The sequence below is a fragment of the Aotus nancymaae genome, unplaced genomic scaffold (genome assembly GCF_030222135.1).
Source record: "Aotus nancymaae isolate 86718 unplaced genomic scaffold, 86718_ANA_hifiasm-v0.15.2.pri h1tg000051l, whole genome shotgun sequence".
Classification (NCBI taxonomy): Eukaryota; Metazoa; Chordata; class Mammalia; order Primates; family Aotidae; genus Aotus; species Aotus nancymaae.
In genome coordinates, this window is record NW_026988465.1 from 13,967,026 (window position 1) to 13,982,889 (window position 15,864).

Sequence of the window (15,864 nt, forward strand, 5' to 3'; positions counted from 1 at the left end):
TTCTTCGTCGTGTGGGTTTCTGTTTATGCGACCGTCTTTCTGAGGTCACCCTGTGTGTGCCACTGCCTTCTGGTGCTGTCCTCCGGCCCTCGAGAACTGTCTCTGCAACTGGACACCTGCCTCGCCTCCCACACGGTCGCCTTCCACGTAGTACCGACCCTGTCTGAAAACGAGGGTGTGGCCCAGGCAGCAGGGATAGGGGCGTGTCACACACACCGTGCCTTACAAAGGGGAAAAATTAGAGGTTCCCGCGAGATGCTTGTGACTCTGGTACTTTTAAAAGTACCGCAGCCAGGCAGCGGGCCTTCCTCCGGTCCCTCGCTCTGGATAGGACTGCCATTGGCATCCTAGCTGTGATTTAGACGCCTCCAATCTTCTAGTTTTCAGTTACCAGAGTCCTATCGCCGCCCAGATCATCCCAGGTCCCCATGACACCGTTTATTGTGGCAACCATGCCTGGCGACTGCCCACAAACCCAGTGCATCCGCCCAGCGTTTAAGCGCCAGAAGTGGCAGAGGCGAGTGGTGGCCGAGCGCAGGAGCAGGGGCAGGGGCAGGAGCAGGGGCGCAGGAGCGCGGGAGCGTGGGACTACCGGCGCGGAGCTCGGCCAGGAGCGCTTGCGGGGGGCACACCACAGCCAAGCCCGCGGAGGAGGAGCGCACGGGCGCAGCATGGGCTGCGGACCTTCCCAACCTGCTGAAGACCGGAGACGTGGCCCCACGCCCAGGAAGGGCTGGGAAGAGGGATTCAAGGTAAAAAAAAAAAAAAAAAAAAAAAAAAAAAAAAAAAAAGAAAGAAAAGTAAATAAACAAACTGACAGACATAAAGCCTTTTGCCTGGGAGTCCTCGAGATTCCCACGCTTGGGGGCAATAGGAGTTGGCTGGAGCAGGGTCGGTCAAGGTCCACAGCCAGCCTAGTGAGCAGGTGAGAGCAACTTTATTCTGCCCGTGTTTAACTGCTGTCTTAACCAGGACTAGATAGATAGATGGATAAATATCAAAATCTATCTATATCGATAGGGAGTATAGACACAGATATATGGCTTTAGGATCATTTTTGAGAGCCTTTAGTGTTTAAAGAGATTGTGAAGGTGGTCACACCCCAGGGCAGAGGCAAGGAATAACGGGATGAGCAGTGTGCTCTGCACAGGGCTAGGGTTGACCGTGATTCTCCAGGGAAGGTTGGAGTCCCTAGGAACTGCCATATATTATAGGCTTCTGGAAAATAGGCCCTTTGGTAGTTACTTACAGCCGGGAGAGATCTCAGAACCCATCTAGCTGCGTCCTCTCTATTCATAGATGAGAATCATGAGGCCCAGAGAGGTAGATGACTTGCCTGAGGCTGCACAGCTAGCATGAGGGCATGGCGAGGGTAGAATTTAGTTTTCGAAAGTTTTGTTCCAGTACTCTTTCCCATAATTCTTCAAAGTTGCATGCCCTATAATTCTTCTGGAGACATTATGGGGAATTTTTTCCAGAGCAAAACCTAGAGGGATGAGTTGGTTGAGGCAGAAATAAAGTCCATGATCTTTCTTTCTTTCTTTCTTTCTCTGTTTCTCTTTCTTCCTTTCCTTTCCCTTTTCCTTTCCCCTTTCCTTTCCTTTTTTTCTTTTCTTTCTTTGATGGAGTTTCACTCTTGTTGCCCAGGCTGGAGTGCAAGCGCAATGGCAGGATCTCCGCTCACCGCAACCTCCGCCTCCTGGGATTCAAGCGATTCTCGTCTCAGCTTCCTGAATCGCTGGGATTACAGGCTCCTGCCACCACGCCTGGCTAATTTGTTGTATTTTTAGTAGAGACAGGGGTTGCATTATGTTGGCCAGGCTGGTGTGAGCCGCCACGCCCGGCCCAAGGTCCGGGATTTCTTTGTATCCTTACCACCCTCCAGATTCTACAGAGAGCGCTGGCAACCCTCAAGGGTCCATTTCAGAGAGGCCACATCCAAAGATGAGGCTACCATATAATTTATCATCAAAATCATGCTTTTAAGAGTGAAAGGGAACCCTATTAATACATTTTCCCAAAGAGCCTGGCTGAAGCCTAGCAAACTGGGACTTACGGCCACCTGTCCAAAGAGTCATTTTTGGAGCTACTGTTTAAAGTGCACACACTTGGTCTCAGCAGGCACTGTGCAAAACACAATTAAGTGCCAGTTACAGCACCTACTACATGTGGGGCACATCTGCTGGGCTCTTGGAGTACATTTCAAAACAAGCAAACCAGAATCTAGTGAAGGCTGACTCCAGACTTAGTACCAGGTGCCCTGGGGGACAGCTGTGCCCAAATGACCATCCATCTTAACACTGTTTTCTGCTTTCAATCCTGAAACTGCCATTGCCTATGTATAGGGACAATTACCTTTTATGGGGTCTTTCTGCCTCTCCTGTCAGGATCCTAACAAGTTTCTCCTCCACACTGCCACCTGTCTTTCCAAGGGAAAAATTTCCCTTCGTTCGCAAAACCCTTTAGTTTGATCCCATTCTGTCCTGCTAATGTCATCCTCTTCTCTTCACTGGTGCCTGTCACTTGTGGGCTCTTGGGTCTGCTAAACCAAATGCCTCTCAGGACTCAGTTCACCCAGGCTTCTCACACCTTCATGCCTTTACCTGTGCCATTCCCTCTTCCTGGGATGCTCTCCTCAGATGCTCTCCTCAGACCCTCTCCTATCGGCCTGGTGAACTCATGATCGCTTTGGACTAATATGTAGAAATACATTCTCCCATTTTTCAAAAATACTTGAATGTCATTTAAAAGTGCTAATCCATTGTTCTTGTCCCCCTTTTCATATAAAATCTTTCTTTTATTTTTTATTTCTTTTGCTAGCCTGGTTACATATAAGACTTCAACAGAAGAGAATGTTCACTCTTTGTGTTTCTTTTCTGGCCATTGTCATTTGTTCCATCTCATGGTTACTGCTGAAACCAATTGTGTTGCCTAGCATAGCAGGGGATGCTAAACACCAATCCTCTCCAAGTGCCAAATACTCTATGTCTTCTGGGACAAGCCACTCCAAGGCCCAGGAGGGTTCCTGAGTTTCAACCTAAATTTCCTGGGTAGGATAATTATCACCTCTTGGTTGGATTTTTGTACAAGTCTCCTAACTGCTCTCCCTAGATCCCTTCTCTACTTCCTTCCCCACCTGACCTCCTCCTCTCATCATCCACATGACTTCCAGAAGGATCTTTCTAAAATAAAATCTGATTATCTCAGTCCTCTCTTAAAAAGGAGTCCCCAACCCATTAGGTAGGACACATAAACCAATGGTCAAGAGTATGACATCCTAGATTTAATTTCTAGATTTATTATTTATTTGTCGTGTGACCTTGGTTATTTAACCTCTCTCTGCCCCAGTTTTCATATTTGTAAAATGAGGGTAGTAATAATACACATAGTGGGGCTTCTGTATCTGTGAGATCCACATTCAGGGATACAAGAAGCATAGATGAAAAATATTATTTTAAAAACTGTACTGAACATGTACAGACTTTTTATTGCTATTGTGCCTTAAACATACAGTACAACAACTATTTACATAACATTAACATTGTTTTAGGCATTTATGAGTAATCTGTAGATGATTTTAAGTATACAGAAGCATGTGCATGGATTATATGCAAATATTACACCATTTTCTATAAAGGACTTGAACATCCATGGGTTTTGGTATCCAAGGGAGGTCCTGGAACCAATCGCCCACTAAAGCTAGGGATGACTATACTTACTTTGTAGAGTTATTGTGAAGATTAAATGTCTCAATACATGTAAAGTGCTCATACCAATGCCTGATGCAGAATAAATGCATGATATGTTATTTCAATGATTATATAAGATAAAATCCTCAATCCTTACTTAGCCTGCTGTCCTAGCCCATCGTGGAGCTGACTTCTGCTAACTCCTCTAGTCTTGTCTCTCCCCACACTGTAGACAAACCTCAGGACTTGTTCCCCAAGCCCATTCTGTCCCTAGCTCCATGCCTTTGCACCTGCTGTTTACTTTCCTTCCCTTCCAGATTTTCCCTTCTTCCTCTCCTGGGCCACATGACAAATGTGTACCCATTTTTCAAGACACTCAAGGTCACTCCTCCTGAAGCTCTTCATGACCTCCCACCCCCAACCTGTGCCGCCATGCTGGCAGGGTTGATCTTCTACCTTCTCCTATCATATTTCAAAGCATTTTATTGTATTTATTTGTTTCTATGTTTGACATTTCATTCTGTGCAGTTACCTCCTTGAGGACAGGAACTGTTTTTTCATCTTTATATCTCCAGTTCTCACTACATTGCGTGATGCAGATCAGGCACTGATGAATGTTTCTTGAGCGACTGCATGTCCCTCCTGGTTTCAAGATTCCTTAGTGTCTTCTTGTCTCCTAGTGGCATAACTAGACTAATGACAGTCTGCAAGGAGGAAATTCAATTTTTAAAATAACCTGAAAATAGACTGAGAGTCAACTCCTGCATATACCTTCTTTCCTAGCCCCAAGCACTTGACTTTGGAAATCTGATCTGGGAAAGGTATGATTATTATTAATTAAACACTATAGATATTGGAATAGTAATAGTTTCTTTTACAACTTTCATGAATGCATAAGGCTTAGAGTTCAGCAGTTCAGCAGGATCTTTAAAATGAAATAAACGTGTTTGCTTGAATGAAATATTTATATTTCTTAGTAACATGACTTTAAAATATTCTAAATTAAATTTCTTGAGATCTATATACAGACTTCCCCTTTGCTTTTTCTTTAGTCTAAACGGGTGAGAAGCTACAGAAATAAAATAATGCATAATAATAAGAAAAGCATAGGAAACTTTTCTTAGTTGGAGAAATATTTTTCTTCTATATGAATAACTCAAAATTCATTGCATGTTACAAAAGAAAAAAGGCTTCATTGGAATCTGTGGTCTCCAAGGACCCTGCACAGTTTTTTCCTAATACCTGATAAGAACATTCTAGTTGGTTGTCAGTTAAAGAGGGGTATATTACTTCTTAAAATCCAGCTTTTTAAGCCATTGTATTTCTGAATGTTTGGATAGTTGCTATTTATAATTATACTTATTAGAAGTAAACTAGAAAAAAAATCAAATTTTGAAGAAACACTTCCTATATGTCTACAGACAAGTCTATTCATAAAATACATCTGCTAATAATCTGACTTAAGAAGGTTTTAGCTCCAGGGTGCCTTGACAAATTATTCCCTTCAAGCTGTTTGGTAAATATGTTTCCCAAAAGCTATAGAACAAATGTAGTATATCCAGACCAAAAAACAAATAAAAACCCACAACAAACAAACAAACAAAAAAACCACACATCTGTAGTTAAAAGCAATACCTCTTTTGGAATGCTGATGATTTCTTTGCATAGCTGTTAGCTTATAATTTACAACTTTTAAATTCTACCTAAAATTGATAAAAAATTTTATCTCCAAGACACTGAGGTATAAAATAAAGTTGATTGAAATGTAGAAACACATTGAATCTATACTTATCTACAACTTCTTCCCAAGGAAAAGACAGAATCGTCCACTCACCATCCCTTCTCCTCCTCAAGTACCCAAGTACCATTACCCATATAATAATGCAAGTATACTTCTTCTCCTCTTCCTCCTCCTCCTCCTCTTCTTCTTCTTTCTTCTTCTTCCTCCTCTTCTTCTTCTTTCTTCTTCTTCTTCAGACAGGGTCTCACTCTGTCACCCAAGTTGAAGTGCAGCGGTGCGACGATGGCTCAACCTCCCCTGGCTCAAGAGAGCCTCTCACCTCAGCCTGCTGAGTAGCTGGGAGTACAGGCATGAGCCACCACACCTGGCTAACTTTTGATAGTTTGTGGAGAAGTTTCACCATGTTGCCCAGGCTTAATGCAGGTATACTTCTTATTGGTGTGAAAAATAAATTCTGTATGTATGTATAGAACAAGAACACTACCATATCCCTCAGAGGCATAGATCTAATTAACTTATAAATACATCTGGTCTTTAAACTATGTCTGTTCTCAAGTCTACACTCATTATGAAATTGGGATAAAATTTCCAGAATGTGTTGCACATGGGTAAGATGTTTGAAAGACATTCCGAGTTTTCAAAAGAGAAGAACCTTCCATTTCTGCTCTGGAAACTGAAGGCTGGTTTATGTTGTTACATGCTAAAAGAGTGTGTTTTGTCTGCTACAATTTAGGTTTTGGTCACTAGCGGAGCTCAAAGGCAGACTGTCTCTAAATAAGAACAGATGGGTAGAGATCCTTGCTAAGGCCTGGATTCCAAATCCAAGTAGTTATAGTAACTTCGATAACAGTTGTGAGGTCACTGAGGTTGTGGTATTTAAATATATTCCAAGTTGTAATGTACAGAAAGTCTTTGTGAAAAGCCCTCATTTAGACTGAAAATATTCAAATTTGCTCTCAATTCCAATGTGGGCACTTTTGCTGTTGTTGTTATTGTTGTTACTATTATTAAGTCATTAAATTTTTCCATTTGGAAAAAGTCCAAGAGTCTCCACTTGGAAATGACGAAACCTGACCTTGTTTGTAACTCAGTACTTCTCTAGGTTCAAAAAATGATGGATCTGCAAACCAAAATCAACTTGTGAAAATACTTGTTTTACTGTCACTGCAGATATTGGCTTCTAGTAGTTTATTGGAAAGAAGGAAAAGAGTGTTCAACATGACTTACATAATGTGCATTTTTACCTTTAGCATGTACTGTTAGCATCAGATAGGATCTCCTTCCTTTTCTTTCTTTCTTTCTTTTTTTTTTTTTTTTGAGATGGAGATGGAGTCTCACTGTCATCCAGGCTAGAGTACAGTGGCATGATCTCAGCTCACTGCAACCTCCGCCTCTCGGGTTCAAGTGATTCTCCTGCCTCAGCCTCCTGAGTAGCTGGGATTACAGGCACCCGGCTAATTTTTGTTGGAGACGGGGTTTCTTCATGTTGACCAGGCTAGTCTCGAACTCCTGACCTCAGGTGATCTGCCTGCCTTGACCTCCCAATCTTCTTTTCTTTTGTTACATGTTTTATATACATATAAAACACACACACACACATGGCTGGGCACGGTGGCTCAGGCCTGCAATCTCAGCACTTTGGAAGGCTGCCTGCAATCTCAGCACTTTGGGATGCTGAGGTAGGCAGATCACCTGAGGTCAGGAGTTCAAGACCAGCCTGACCAACATGGAGAAACCCCATCTCTACTAAAACTATAAAATTAGCTGGGTGTGGTGGCTTGTGCCTTTAATCCCAGCCGCTTGGAAGGCTGAGGCAAGAGAATCACTTGAACCCGGGAGACAGAGGTTGCAGTGAGCCGAGATCACACCATTGCACTCCAGCCTGGGCAACAAGAGCAAAACTCTACCTCGAAAAAAAGAAAAAAACCGACACACACATATATATAACATATGCAACATGTGTTACATGTAATGCGTTGTATGTAAAGACTCCTTTCATGGGTCTGCTTACTCTGCACTGTCTGCATGGGCAGTAACTGTGTCCATGAAGAAAGACAAATGGAAGGAGACAGAGAAAAGCACGTCGTTAGTTTTAGGCTTCCTCCTTGTGCCAATTCTTATTTCAGATCCACTGAGTTTTTATTACTTTCTTGTTTGGTTGGTTGGTTTTCATGATTTCCCATGTAGCCCTGAGACACAGAACTAATTAACCCTCAACACAATGAACTGATACTGGTTTAGCTGGAGTTACCATTTTGTGTAAACACAGTGATAAGAAGCTATGTAAGTCCCACTACAAGCATGCAGGAATCCCCAGTTGAATTAGGAAAACCTGATCGTGACAGACACCACCATGTACATGGTAAAGTACATGGTAAAGCCGTTGCGATTTCTACTTAGCCTCTGAGGAACTTCAAAGGTTAGAGTAATTCCAGAAAGTGGTTAGACATGTTTGTATACTTTTTAAAATTCTGTTTGGCTTTTACTGTGAAAATACCAGGAGTTTCATGACAAGGTCTTATTTTTAATTCATTTTTCTTCAAGAAAATGTTTCTTGCCTAGAGTGATAATTTTAGAGCCAGAAGGACCTCCCATCTTCAAACTGAAGCTCTGAGAGCTTGCTTCTCACAGTGCACTCTCTAATATTTCTGGACCCACTTCTTCCCCCCATTTTCACTGCCACCATCATTTTTTAGGTTTAATCACTTCTCACCTCAACAATGGCAATAATTGCAACTGATCTCCCTGTTCTGTTCCTTCCATCCACTCCTGTTGCACTAACCCAAGAGTAGTTTTTCTAGAAAACCTTCCTGATGATTTTCATTTATTTCCAGGGTAAAAATTCTACACAGGATTCCTATTGCATTCAAAATAGAATCAATCTCCTTTCCTTGTCACAAAATACTTCCCTTTTTCACCTCAGCACCTTCCACGATCTACCCCAATCTGTTTCTGGTACACTGGAGGAATTCATGTTCCTAGACACACCCCATGGTTTCATTTTCCTGTCTTGTGTATGCTTTTCCTCTGCCTAGAATGTCCTTTTCTCCTTGTCCACTGGAAGCTCATTTATTAAGAACCAATTCAGGCATTTTTTTTCTTCTTTCATACCTTTTGCTGCCTCCAAGATACAAACTTTTATCACAGTACAGCAGGACTTTGCTACAGAGAGCGGGAGATTGGGCATAGCATCATGTGCCTGTAGTCCTGGCTACTGGAGAGACCAAGACAGGAAGATTCTTGAATCCAGTTTAAGGGCAAGTGCACTTTGTGCCTGTGAATAGCCAGTGCATCCCAGTCTGGGCAACAGATGGATACCCTGTCTCTAAAAAAAAAAAGTAGGAAGTGGAGGGCAGAGTCCTGAGGCCCTTCAAAGACTCAATGGGAAAGAAAAGTATCCCTTGGGCCAAAAACTAAAATCAATAGACATTAAAAGAGGCTGGGCTCGGTGACTCGTTCCTGTAATCTTAGCACTTTGGGAGGCCAAGGAGGGCAGATCATTTGAGGTCAGGAGTTCGCGATCTGCCTGGCCAACATGGTGAAACTCTGCCTCTACTAAAAATACAAAAATTAGCTGGACATGGTGGTGCGCCCCTGTAATCCCAGCTACTTGGGAGGCTGAGGCAGGAGAATCGCTTGAATGTGGGAGGCGGAGGTTGCAGTGAGCCGAGATCATGCCACTGCACTCCAGCCTGGGTAACAGCAAGACTCTGTCTGAAAAAAAAAAAAATTGACATTAAGAGAATCCTGGGAAGACATTACTGAGTGGAAGATGCTTGTGTTCTTATCTCTTCTGGAGACACTGAGGAGACTTCCTCTGGTATATGTGTCTTAGATGGAGAAGATGTTGTTAACATCCATTGAAATGAGAAGTGGGAAACTGGCAAGGAAGGAGGGTCAGCACCTGGAGAGAAAAGACATGGTGGTTCAGGGGAGACATGATAAAAGTTTCTTCTGAGCACATTAACATTTAAAATGTACTTACTCTAAAAATAAATGACAGTTCTTTAAACTGAATTAATTCAGCTTTGTGAAAAACTCATTACGTTGTTCTTATTTTGCTGTGGAACTGTGAGAAATTTAACACAGACCAGCATTTTGTCATCAATGGTTTACTAAATCACAGAGTTTTGACCTATTTACAAGGAATGAAATTGTGGCTTGAAGAAACAGACACCCTAGAAAGGAGAAGGTGGGATTATAAATTAGTGCAGTATTTATGGAGAGCCTTCTGGAAACACATACTAATATAAAATGTGCATTTCCTTAGATCCAGCATATCCACATCTAGAAGTTTATTCTCATGGAATGATTGGATGGGTTCACAGGTTCACAGTGATGTATACTCACAGATATTATTCCAACACAGTTTTTAGTACTGAAAAGTTAGAAACACCTCGATATCCTTCGGTAGGACTTCGTTAAATACATTGTGGCATAGTTACATAATGAGCTACAATGCCATCATCAGATAAGTGGTTACTTATCACTAATAGAAAGAGGTAGACCTATGTATGTTGACATAGGTAAATGTTTTTTATATATTGCTAAGCAAGTTACAGAAATATATCATTTTATATGTATTTGTCTTATTTTTAAAACAGCTTTATTGAAATATAATTCACATGATTCACCTACTGTCTTAAGTCTGTTTGTGCTACTACAACAGAATACCATGGACTTGATAAGTGATAAAGAACAGAAATTTCTTTCTCATAAGAAGTCCAAGATCAAGGCAATGGGAAGTTTGATTGGTGAGGGCTACTCTTCTGTCCTCACATAGCAGAAAAGCAGAATAAGTTTAGTGAAGCCTCTGTTTATAAACACCTTAATCCCATTAATGAGGGAGGATCTGGCATGTCCTGATCAACTTTTAAAGATCTTTCCTGTTAATATTATCACATTGGTAACACTCGAATTTGAAAGGAACACATTCAAACCATAGCATCCATTTAAAATGTACAGTTGACAGCCATTACCACAATCTAATTTTAGAACATTTTTGCCCTCTGCAAAGAAATGACTACCCATTAACAGTCAATCCTTGCTTCCCCACCCTAAGCAACTGCTAAATCTATCTTCTGTTTCTGTAAATTTGCCTATTCTGAATATGAGTGGCCTTTGCGATTGGCTTTTTTCACTTAGCATAATATTTCCAAGTATCATCTATGTTGCAACATAGGTCAGTGACATTAAAATTTCTTTTTCTTGCCAAATAATATTCCTTTGGTGACTTACCACATTTTATTGATACATTCATCAGCTGATGGACACTTGGGTTGTTTCCACTTTTGGGGTATTATAAATAATAATTGTGAACAGTTGTGTGTAAGTTTTTGCAAGAACAGATGTTTTTATTTTGCTTGGGTACATACTTAGGGGTGAAATGTCTGCATCACGTGGTAACTCTAATTTTTGAAGAGCTCTCAAAGTGTTTTGGAAAGCGCTGCACCATTTCACATTTGCACAGCAATGTATGAGGGTTCCAGTTTCTCCACATCCTCACCAACGCTTCTTATTGTGTGTTGTTTTCATTATAGCAATCCTAGGGGATATGAAGTGGTATCTCACTGTGGTTTGCATTCCCCTACTGATTAATAATATTGAACATCTTCTCATGTGCTCATTGGCCAGTTCCAATTTATTTTTAAAGATTATGTGAGCAAATACATCTGGGCAATGATATTCTAAAATGGTAATAGTGCTTCTGTCTAGAGGATATTCTTTCTTATTTTCTATTGTGTTTCTCTATCAATCAAGGTTCTGCCAGAGGGAAAGAATCACTAGGATAGATGGATGGATAGATAAGTAGATAGGTAAATTGTAAGGAATTGGCTGATACAGTCATGAAGACTGGCTAGGAAAATCAAAATCCATAGGATAGGGCAGGCGGTCAAAAAGAACAGGCTGGAGTTGAAGCTGCAGTTCACAGTCAGATTTCCTCTTCCTCAGGAAGACCTCAGTTCTACTCTTAATGCCTTTCAATTGATTGGATGAGATCTATCCAGATCATCAAAGATAATCTCCTTAACTTAAAGTCAATTGATTATAAATATTAACCACATCTACAAACTACAGTAACACCTAGATTTGTGTTTGACAGGATAACTAGTTACTATAGCCTAGCCCAGGTGACACATAAAACTGACCATTGCAATTCTCTTTTGTATTATTTAATTGTTTTTACGATGAAGTCTGCATCACTTTTTTTTTTTTTTTTTTTTTTGAGATGTGGTTTTGCTGTCTTTCCCAGGCTGGTCTCAAACTCCTGGCCTAAAGTGACCCTCCTGCCCCAGCCTCCCAAAGTACTGGAGTTACAGGCATGAGCCACCACATCTGGCCTGTATTACTTTTTTAATCAGCAAAAATAATATAGCTTCATTATTAAAAATTGTTTTAATACCATCATACCTCTACTCTCACACTCAGTGATGAATGCTTGTTTTTCCTGGTATCCTCCAGAATGCTCAGCATAGTAGCTTGTACCTGGTAGATGCCTATTAGATACTATATTAGTTTTCTATTACTGCTATAGCCAATTCACACAAATTTAGTGCCTTAAAACAGTGGTCTCCAACCTTTTTGGCACCAGAGACCAATTTTGTGGAAGACAGGTTTTCCATGGACTGGGGCTGGGGGGATGGCTTCAGGATGGTTCAAGAGCATTACCTTTATTGTGCACTTTATTTCTATTATGAATACATTGTAATATATAATGAAATAATTATACAACTCACCGTAATGTAGAATCAGTGGGAGCCCTGCCTGAGCTTGTCTTCCTGCAACTAGACAGTCCCATTTGGGGATGATGAGAGACAGTGACAGATCATCAGGCTTTCGATTCTTGTAAGGAGCATACAACCTAGATCCCTTGCAAGTGCAGCTCACAATAGGCTTTGTGCTCCTATGAGAAACTAACAGCACTGCTGATCTGACAGGAGGCAGAGCTCAGGTGGTAATGCGAGTGATGGGGAGCAGCTGTAAATACAGAGGAAGCTTCTCTGACTAGCCTGCAGCTTGCCTCCTGCTCTGCAGCCTGCTTTCTAACAGGCCATGGACCAGTCCTGGTCCGTGGCCTGGGGAATTGGGGACCCCAATCTATGGCTTTCTGTGTACTATACAGCCTACCACAGATACTAGCTGGCTAAATATTCACAAAGCAGACCCTGCAACAGTTTTTATTTACCAAGAAATCTTGGCTCTAACAAAGCTGTTCCCTTTTCACAGGCTGATATCAGTGTGTCTCATTCCGGGGAGAATTGCAGCCCCCAGATGGAAGCTACTCTGACCAAGAATACTGTGGACATTGCAGAAGGCCTGGAACAAGTCCAGATGGGAAGCTTACCTGGAACCATTTTAGAAAATTCTCCATCTCCTAGTGGAAGAAACAGACAAGGAAATTCAGGTAACCTCCCTGGCCCTGGTTCATGTAGATCTTCACAAAATACTGTTCCTCTAAATACATTTACAATGTATATTTGGTGGTCCTTTTATCACTGCTTTCTGGGCCATGAAATACTTTCAATGGCAATGTTTTTATCTCTGAAACATTAGAATTTAGCCTTAGGCCTTCATTATGTGAGTAAATAATGCTAACCATTAATCTTCTTGTCAATGAAGTAATTAAGACCATCTAAAAAAAAAAAAAAAAAAAAAAAAACTTAAGGCTTTATTGGGACTTAGGGCCAGACTTTAGGAATAGGACTTGCACAGTTCAAAGGAATTTAACTGTGAACTGTGATAACATCTTTCCAAGGTGTTATATCTAAATTTTCAGTGCTGCAAATAGTACTCAAATGTAAGTTTTCTCAGCAAGGCAATTTACTTCTATAGAAGGATGTGTCTCCCAGATGGAGCAATGGTGAGCACACACCCGAACAGGGGAGGGTAAGGGGTTCTTATCCCTGATGCAGATAGCCCCTAATGCTGTATCATTCCCCAACTGGCTAGGGTTGGATGGCAAAGTCTAAGCTAATTCCAATTGGCTATTTTAAAGGGAGCAGGGACTTGAGCCAGAGTGGCAGGATGAGCAGTTTGGTGGGAAGGAAGGTCACAGAACAGGTGACTAAAGGTGAGTCAGGTCAAAGCAGGTGACCAGGGGAACAGATATGAACTACTGATTAGAACTGGCAGGAAAGTTGTTTACTAAAACTAGGGGTAAGGGGGCAAAGAGAACCAGGAAGTTAAACTTTAAAATGGAGAGTAAAGAACAGGGGAGCTAAACATACTGTTACATTGGTTCTTTGGAGAGGATCTCAGAACTCATTGTACTTAACAATTTACAGGTTAAAACCTTTGAAGAGGAATTTATTATATCCTACAAAGGGAAAGTTCTACATTTGCAAAAATAAATAAAATCTACAATAAACTCTTTTTCCTGTCTTTCTTCATCCAAATCATCAGCAAATATACAATAAAACAATCTTTCAGAAATGTGGAAGAGGTAGTTATGACTTATTGTGCTATCTAGAAACTATCTGTGAGTTTTCCTGAGGTATGTTTTCCCTTGACTTGAGTTACCCCCGGTGTCAATTTAAGTCATCTTATTTATATTCGGTCAGCCTTTGAAGCATATTGAACTTCACAGCCCTCAAGGAAAAGTACTCTGTTTTATTTCGGCGGGGCGGGGGGGCACATTTTCACTCCCTATCACTATTGTTTCTTCTCTAGGTACTTGGGATTGGAAAATTGATGGGTTCATACATGCAATTCTATTTCTTGAACTTTTCCTGGCACACTCAGGTTATCACAGATTTTATATTCGCCCTCTCCTTGCTGTTCTGATGTGGTCAGCATGATCTCTGAGAATGTCTAGGAGGCTGAGGAATGCAGCACAGGAACAGCCTCTCCCTCCCTTCTATGTGTTAAATTGACACATACATTTTTTTTCCAATAATTCTGTTGAGACAACTTCCCTCTAGAGAGCAACATGAGCGCTAGATATCAATGTTGGTTACAGAGTGTAGACTGTCAGGCAGACAGGGACCTGGTGACCCAGGACAGTCAGTGCTGCCAGCTGGGTGTGTAGTGTTAAAGGTGGCATGAAGAGGGTGATAGGTAAGCAGAAGGGTGTTGAGAGAGAACAGCTAGGGAGGAAGTCAGCCACCAAAGCAAATGTTTCTAAAATGCAGCATCAAAGGGTCCTCAGGAAGCATCTTACCATAGAGTGAGTAGGACCTAGTATCCCGAACTTTCTATTTGTCCTCTGCCCAGTTTCCTCTCTACATCTCAGCCCTTGGCATCCTCTTTTTTGCGTCTCTGCTCTTCGAATCTGCAGAGTATATTTCTTTTCTTTTTTTTTTTTTTGAGACAGAATCTTGCTCTGTCACCTAGGCTGCAGTGCAGTGGCGTGATCTCAGCTCACTGCAACCTCCACCTCCCAGGTTCAAGCAATTCTCCTGCCTCAGCCTCCTGAGTAGCTGGAATTACAGGCATGTGCCACCACACCTGGCTAATTTTTGTATTTTTAGTAGAGACGGGATTTCACCATGTTGGCCAGGCTGGTCTCAAACTCCTGACCTCAGGTCATCTACCTGCCTCAGCCTCCCAAAGTCTTGGGATTACAGGCATGAGCCACTGTGCCTGGCCATGTGGAGCATATTTCTTAAGACTATCAAGTTTCACACTAACATTTCCCAGTGTTTCCTTTTTTAAAAAACCTTTTTATTTTGTATATTCAGATTCAAGAAAAGGTGCAAAAAACAAAGAACACCTATATTCTGTCACTCGGATTCCCAAAATGCTAACATTCTGCGACACTGAATTCTCATATCCCCCCTTATGCAAGTATATTTTTCTGAGAATAAGTTACAGACATAATGCCACTTTGCTTTCACAAACCTCAGTGTGTATTTCCTACACACAAGGGCACTCTTTGCATAATCTCTGTACAAGGATCAAAATCCGGAAATTACTTTTCATGTAGTACTATTATCTCACCTATAGACTGCATATTCAAATTTTGTCTCACAACTATCCTTTATAAATGAATTTCTGATTCAGGATCTGTCTAACCCAGGATCACATGTTTAACTTAGTTATCATACGGTCTTTAGTCTTCTTTAATCTGAACAACTCCTCAGCTTTTCTTAGTCTTTTATGACCTTGATATTTTTGAAAAGTATAAAGCATTTATTTTGCAGAATGTTTATCAATTTGGATTTGTTTGAGCTTTCCTCATGATTGGATTTGGGTTACTCATTTTTTTTTTTTTGGAGACGGAGTCTTGTTCTGTCACCCAGGCTGGAATGCAGTGGCAATCTCGGCTCACTGCAACCTCCACCTCTCCAGTTCAAGCAATTCTCTCTGCCTCAGCCTCCTGACTAGCTGAGATTACAGGTGTCCACCACCACACTCAGCTAATTTTTTTTTTTTTTAAGTAGAGATGGAGTTTCACCATGTTGGCCAGGCTGGTCTTGAACTCCTGACCTCTGG

At 41.4% G+C, this 15,864-nt stretch overlaps 1 protein-coding gene across 1 annotated transcript in view; it reads left to right on the forward strand.

Moving 5' to 3' along the window:
- Positions 1-452: 452 nt before the first annotated feature.
- STMND1 (stathmin domain containing 1) overlaps positions 453-15,864 on the forward strand; it is a 29,550-nt gene continuing 14,138 nt past the window's right edge. The window contains exons 1-2 of the mRNA XM_012476597.2: positions 453-752; positions 12,658-12,835. Of these exons, the coding sequence (XP_012332020.2) occupies positions 453-752; positions 12,658-12,835 (478 nt within the window). The remainder of the gene's footprint in view (positions 753-12,657; positions 12,836-15,864) is intronic.